At 39.2% G+C, this 7303-nt stretch overlaps 1 protein-coding gene across 1 annotated transcript; it reads left to right on the top strand.

The window, feature by feature from the left end:
- The first annotated feature begins 678 nt into the window (after positions 1-678).
- Positions 679-5942, top strand: LOC130081946 (G2/M phase-specific E3 ubiquitin-protein ligase-like). Its single transcript, XM_056246674.1, has 11 exons — positions 679-832; positions 915-1412; positions 1496-1618; positions 2545-2667; positions 3049-3299; positions 3476-3619; positions 3715-3929; positions 4073-4340; positions 4415-4575; positions 5332-5570; positions 5682-5942. The coding sequence occupies exons 1-11, from the start codon at positions 805-807 to the stop codon at positions 5939-5941; spliced, it is 2310 nt and encodes a 769-aa protein (XP_056102649.1). The 5' UTR covers positions 679-804; the 3' UTR covers position 5942.
- Positions 5943-7303: the final 1361 nt, after the last annotated feature.

Below are 7303 nucleotides of genomic sequence, written 5' to 3'. Positions count from 1 at the left end.
CTGTCATGAAACTATTCGCCACGTCTTGTTTCACCAGTATTTCAATGAGCCAAATGACAACTTAAACCTTCCATTGTAGCTTGGATTATAACTAGGCCTATTTAAAATAAAAATAAACTCCCTGGATTTTAGATTAGATTAGATTAGATTGGATTAGATTAATTAAATTAGATAACATGAACTAACAATGAGAAATAATGGTAAAGCATTTATTAATCTTGGTTAGTGTTAATTTCAACAGTTACTAATACATTATTAGATCAATTAGATATTACATTAATATTATTTAATAGAACTCCGTAAATATTAACTTTTAACTAATGTTAACAAAGATTAATAAATACTGTTACAAACATATTGCTTATTGTTAGCTTACGTATAGCTAATGCGTTAAATTGATGAGAAATAATAAGAATTATCATCTGTGCCAGTGTTTAAATTGCATGATATATATGTATATTCAGGAGTAAATTGTGATCTCAACATGTTTTTATGAGATTCACCTTTCAACACCACCTAATTTCTCAAACATTTCTCAAACATTTGAATCGGGAGTTGCCAATTTAAAAGAAATCTTGTACTGTAATTACAAAACCAAATTACAAACAGTAAGCCAGTCATTTTCCTCACTGTGCTTCACCTACATATAAGCCCGTCCCCTTCTTGTTTTCTTTTCTTCATTCATCCAGTGTAACTAGTAAAACAGGCTTCATGCTCTGTGGTACTCACAACGACTTGGACAGTAAAAGCAGTCACAAATAGTGTTTTGGTATAGTTTACCATCTTGAACATCAGGACCTTTTCATGAGGCATGAAGACAAACCAACAATGAGTGAGTATAACTGGTCAAAATACATAAAGTGGTTCTAGGTTCATTGGTTTGTCAGTCTGACTGTACATTTGTATTATTTTAGGGCACGATCGCATGTGTGGCAGTCGATGTCTGGGTCCGATGACTTTCAATCTGGACATGACAGGTCAATATGTGTCCCTTAGCCAAGGAAGGAGACTCGCATCCAGAGACTCATCCACCTTTTTGAATGGTTTGGTGTTTCTTAGCCGCACTGTAAAGGTGGACGAAAAGCTGTGTGTATGTATTGAGGACTGCACTTCGTCATGGGATGGAGCTCTCCGTGTGGGTTTCACCAACATCTGCCCACAAAGAAACAATATACCACCTGCCTCTATACCAGACCTCAGGGACGCACAGGGATACTGCGTTGTGCCGGTGCCAGAGGACTTGTGTAGGAGAGGTGTGGAGCTTCAGTTTTGGATGAACTATGCAGGCATGGTTATTATTCAAGAGAAAGGTGGGGAGAAATATTACCTCAAAACAAAAGGACTGAACCTGAATCATCCACTGTGGGTTTTCATTGATTTGTACGGGAGCACAAGTGCCGTCCGCCTTCTGGGTAAGTACTGAATGCGGGAAAGACTTTTCTTTGCAGTTCAGTCAGAACTGACTATAAAATCTTTTGTAAACAATGTGCTGTAGGCTCAAGGAGGGGTAGTCGAACGTCATGCCCGGTTTGTCCCGTTGACGGTGGCATCGATTGGTTGACGAGACAGTTTGAGAGACAAATGTCAGAGGAAGAGCAAAGTGATAACCATAAAACAGGTGAAAAGATTTTCTTAAAGGAGAACTCCTGCGCAAAATGAACCTTTGGTCTAATTACACATTGTTACCTAGTCAACCGTTATCTGAGATTTGTTTTCATGATTATCGAATGTAAATAGTTTTATCTCTAAAAACAGTTTAGCCTATAACGCTAGTATAACGCTAGTATATTGGGCATAGAATAATGACAAATAAAAATCGCTTGTTAATACCACTAACAAGGCTCAAAATAGCCCCACACTAACACGGTAGCATAATGAGGGTCCCTACCTTCAAACCGAAGCATTGAGAACTTTGTCAGTGTCCAGTTTAATAAGAAGATATTTTATACATACAGTCAACTTCGTGTATACAGGCAGAAGCCATCTTTGAAAAACAGTCTCTACCAGTTGCTCTACGAACGCCGATCCAAGTGCGCTGGTGAGATGTGAACGAGCTATAAGTTGTGATAAGGTGAGCGCGAACAGCAGGCTTGGATCGGCGTTCGTAGATCAACTGGTAGAGACTGTTTTTCAAAGATGGCTTCTGCCTGTATACACGAAGTTGACTGTATGTATAAAATATCTTCTTATTAAACTGTCTGGACACTGACCTCATTATGCTACCGTGTTAGTGTGGGGCTCTTTTGAGCCTTGTTAGTGGTATTAACAAGCGATTTTTATTTGTCATTACTCTATGCCCTATATACTAGCGTTATAGGCTAAACTGTTTTTAGAGATAAAACTATTTACATTCGATAATCATGAAAACAAATCTCAGATAACGGTTGACTAGGTAACAATGTGTAATTAGACCAAAGGTTCATTTTGCGCCGGAGTTCTCCTTTAAGACGCCAACGTCGATAATGAACCATCCATCAAGCATATTTTTTAGTTTTAGAACCCAGTATACTGATTCCATTTAAACAATTTTTTAATCCTGCTTAGACACCAGAATGGTCCAGAAAACATCATCAAACTGGAAACCAAGTCTCTTCCTTGTACAGTTTGCCAACCAGACAACAATCCCAAGCATCATAGAGCGTTCAGATCTCACAAGAGCTGGTTTAGGTACGTTATCTGGCTACTTTCAGCATGAAGGGATAGTTCACCCAAAAATGAAAATTTTGTCATAACTTACTCACCCTCAAGTTGTTCCAAACCTGTATGAGTTTCTTTCTTCTGTTGAACTCACAAGAAGATATTTTTGAAGAATGTTGGCTACTGTCAACTGCCTGGTTACCAACATTCTTTAAAATATTTTCTTTTGTGTTCAGCAGTAGAAAGAAACTCATACAGGTTTGGAACAACATGAGGGTGAGTAAATGATGACAGAACTTTCATTTTTGGGTGAACTAATCCTTTTAAAAACATCACCAGCATCGACAGTTCTCATTGTGCGCATACAGTTTACAGTTAATCTTACAATATGTCCTATGTGATGCTTTCTAGGCATACCTGTCCAGAGGAGGAGTCAGGAGTCAAGAGGAGTAGATCTTACCTGGACTTGGAGAGAGCTGAATTGCTTCATTTGCTCCAGATATCCATTGGTCAATCTGGATTCGATTGGTTTCCATTTTGCAAAGGCTGATAAACGTGGAAGACTTTGCAGATTACATGCAGACACTCTGAAGAAAATAAAAAAGGAGCTTGGTGATAGCGAACTTTATATAATTCCTGGGACGGACATTGTTTTAAATGAGGTATAGTAGGAAATTGTTATTTATTTATTCATTTAATCAGTTCTGAACTACTGTAATAAGTGCCACAGTATTAAGGTAAATGTTTGAAGGCACTTTTTTTTGCAGCTCAACCTGCTAGTTAACAATTACTTAATAGTACTATATACAATCAAACTAGGCTACTAATTTTTTCACAGATGACTGCGCACACACTATCGTCAGTCGTGAATCCAAATGCTTTCTGCCCATCACGCTCTCCTCCACCTGCTCCTGCACAACAGAGGGAGCGGCTGACTTCAACCAACAGTTATCTTTCAGATTCAAGCCGAAACTCTTCAATGGTAATCATCTTCATTTTGACACACACACGTGACACCGTACAGACATTGACATTGCAGAAAGGCAGCATGAGGTACTATTCACATCTCTTCAACAGGAGGAGATGGACGTTAGCTCTTTGCTCAGAGAGTTTCAGCACACGCATCTCAGTGCCAATGGGCAAGTTTCAGTATTGGTTTCTCGTAAGAAGTTGCTGCAGAGTGCTAAAGATGCGCTTTCCAACTGCAATTTCTCTTGGACTAAAATACCCCTCGTGACATTTGTTGGTGAGCAAGCACTCGACTGTGGAGGTCCACGGAGAGAGTTTTTTAGGTATGCCACTTACAATCAAAAATTGGATTTGGATTCATTAAAGAGTAGAAAACTCATTCTTACACAGGAAACATGCACTAGGTTACAGTTTTGTTTGACTTTGACATGAATGGCATCTCGTTTCATCTTTACCCTTGCCTCAGAATCCTGATGATGGAGGTGCAAAGCTCACTGGGGATCTTTGAGGGACCGTCTGGACACTTGTTCTTCACCTATGACCAGATGTCTTTGGAGGAACACAAGTATGAGTTGGCAGGGAAGCTGATTGCGTGGTCTGTGGCTCATGGCGGACCAGGACTCAAAGCTTTTGACCCTTGTCTGTACCAGCTGATGTGCACCCAAGAATGTCAACTGGTAGACTTTGACTGGCACCTGATACCAGATGATGACATTCAGGACAAACTGAAAAAGGTTTCTATCCATTTCTCCATCAATCTGTTCCTTCTTAAGCTACAAGATCTCTAACCATTTTATCTTGCGTTCAGATTTTGTCATGTAAAACGACGAAAGACCTCCATAGGCTTCAGAGAGAGCATGGCGACTGGATCTGTGACTGTGGATTCCCTGGAATATACAGACCTGAAATTTCCATCCAAGATGTACCAAAGATTTACTCCTATGCAGTTCGACATTACATATATCTTAGGTATGAATCTATATTAAAATTTGATCACTCATATAATAAACATTACTTCTTGCTTTTATCAAATTAAAGGGCTTTTTACACTGAGCGCGATTAAGTGACACAAATGTACGTCGCGAGGACACTCTTGAATCGGAACAATAGATCCCTATGGGACTATTAACACCGGGCGCGATCAATCGCAACGTGACAAAGCGAGATTTTTTATGACCAATGTGTCAACAATGAAACGAGCCGTCCAATTAGATTTGAGCTTACCTGAGCCACAGTGGTGGCGCTGTTTTGAAAACCTGCGTTAACACTGAAGTAAAGTATTCCAGAAGAGAATAGAATGGATGTTGAGTTCTTGTATCATTGGTGTCTGAGAACAGATTTATTCGTACATGTTCTTAATCCAGATTATCATTTGTATCAATTTCCCACTGAATTATGTGATCTGAAGGGCTTGCAAAAGCATACAAAATTCTCATTAAGCGCCACCTATCCCTCAGGCGTGAATTAGCTGAAGGCATTCAATCGTTTCACGTTCAGTGTGAAAGCTCCGTTCGTAGCCGATTCGCTTAACTTTATCGCGGCGCATTCAATGCGAAAGAGCCTTAACCCTCATTTACACAAGTTAGTTCCGGTCCTCTAATTTGACTGGTCGTTCCAAGAGCACTGTTTAGTATATTTATACAAATAATTATCTAATAATATTTGTGGTGTGATACTGCGTAAATATAAGAATAGTCATTTAACAGTCTCTTCTAATTTTCACAGAACATCAAATATGATTCACCAGTTCACAAAGGGACTGAATGCTTATGGACAGTTCTGGGACATGGTAAGAACTCACTGGGTTGAGTTTCTGCCCATCTTTACCAACATGCATGAGCCCATTTCCAGAAGCACATTCACAGCCCTGTTCCAAATCCACTGGAGTAAAGCAGGGACCAAGAAGAGGGCGGCTGAAGAGGAGACTTTACATTACTGGGAACTGGTGCTTCAGATGATTGAGAGTGAGTTTCCTAGTCAGCAAAATAACTGTAAAATAAACTGTGTAATTGCATACTTGTGCTTGTAATTGGCAATTTGTTAAGACTTGAGCTTGTCATTTTCCCCCTTAACAGATAAAAAAGCTCCACAAAATGAGTTGCATTTTGAGGAGATTTTGGCCTTCATAACTGGAGCGGATGAAGTCCCACCGCTTGGGTTCTCCCAGAAGCCCAGCATTCACTTCTACCAGCCAGAGGAGCGTGGATGCCGTCTGCCATATGCTAACACATGCATGATGCGATTGTTCCTGCCCAGGGTGGTAAAAGATAAAGTGGAACTTTACAGAATGCTTCTGAGAGCAATCCGAGACTCAGCTGAATTTGGGAGGACATAAACGTAGTTCAATATTCTAATGGAAACATTCACATCCGAAATATATAATTACTATTTACAAGCTACTATTTCATTACTTGAAAATAAAGCACTTATGTACAGTTATTTGTATATGCTGTTTATTTTTTACGTGTTTGCATTTATTTTACAGCCCTGTTCCCCATGTACTGTAATTACAATAACTGGGTAATAACTAGGTACTAACCCTGAACCTACTCCTAAACCTAACCTAAACCCCTGTAGTACCTTATGTTTATTTTTATTATATATTTATATGTATATATGTATTATATATGTATTCACTTAGGCTTTACACTGTAAGTGCATGTACTTTAAAATAAAGTGCAACTCAAATGTCAGTCATGCCTTTAAAAACTGTTAAAAAAAAGAAACAAATTGAGTGTTTATTTCTCTGGTTTGGTGGGGAGGACTGATAAACAACAGCAATTCAGCGAATCAACTGTGATTTCATACAATGGCGATTTGGAACAATTAGGTCTATAAAAATATTTAAAGTAGAGTAAAACAATGTCTCGACAAATTGCAGAAAACCTGCACATGTCAAAACATCTTCCTCTTTAATATTTATTTTAATATTCTAGCCTATAGCTTTCTTTTAATTCACTGCATACTTAAATGTTCTGTTTGCAGATTAAAGAGAACCTGCCAATCATCATTCTGTAAACCAGTTTAAGATGCCAAATGCAGTAACAATGCAGTTTCACAAAAGCATCGTTACCCAACTATGGTTACAAGTTAGGTTGAATTGTGTTGATATCGATGGAACTTGCGATCATATTTAGCTTCAGGACAAGCCCCCCATGTGGTCTTTGATCTGTCAGCTGTGGAGGAGAGGATTCTATTCTATTCTATTCGGATAGGCTCCTCGGACTGCCTCCTCAGAAAAACCATTGCCACCCCAGAATTATTATAAAATATAAATGTATGCAGTGTTTCCGCTTCAATGTGAGGACTTCAAAACAGAATAATGGCAACTGGCAAGAATAGAATACAATGTAATTTCGCACGTGACCAATCTGTCGCCGTCTAACATCTGCTGGACTGGTTTATACAACCGGCACAAGGTAAAAATATCTGCGTGCACGCGCATTTCCCCCCAGGTAAAATAATCCCCATTTGATCCATAGCAACAGCAATACATTCACTACTGTAGTATCCGCAAACAGTACTGTCAAGGCTATAATGTGGTTGGTTTAAATGAACCAAGTTGTCCATTGCAGACTCCTCCTCCAGGCCATGACCACTCCAGATGCTCAGAAGTGCCAAGCCCACTGTGGCTCAAGCTGTAGGAAAAATACTGGATTCGTTGCAAACTATTTACTCCCAGAAGACCGTTTCCACA

The sequence above is a fragment of the Rhinichthys klamathensis genome, unplaced genomic scaffold, assembly GCF_029890125.1.
Source record: "Rhinichthys klamathensis goyatoka isolate OS25496 unplaced genomic scaffold, OSU_Roscu_1.1 h1tg000040l_1, whole genome shotgun sequence".
Classification (NCBI taxonomy): Eukaryota; Metazoa; Chordata; class Actinopteri; order Cypriniformes; family Leuciscidae; genus Rhinichthys; species Rhinichthys klamathensis.
The sequence above is the reverse complement of the archived record's forward strand: the minus strand, read 5'-3'. Positions and strand labels throughout refer to the sequence as shown.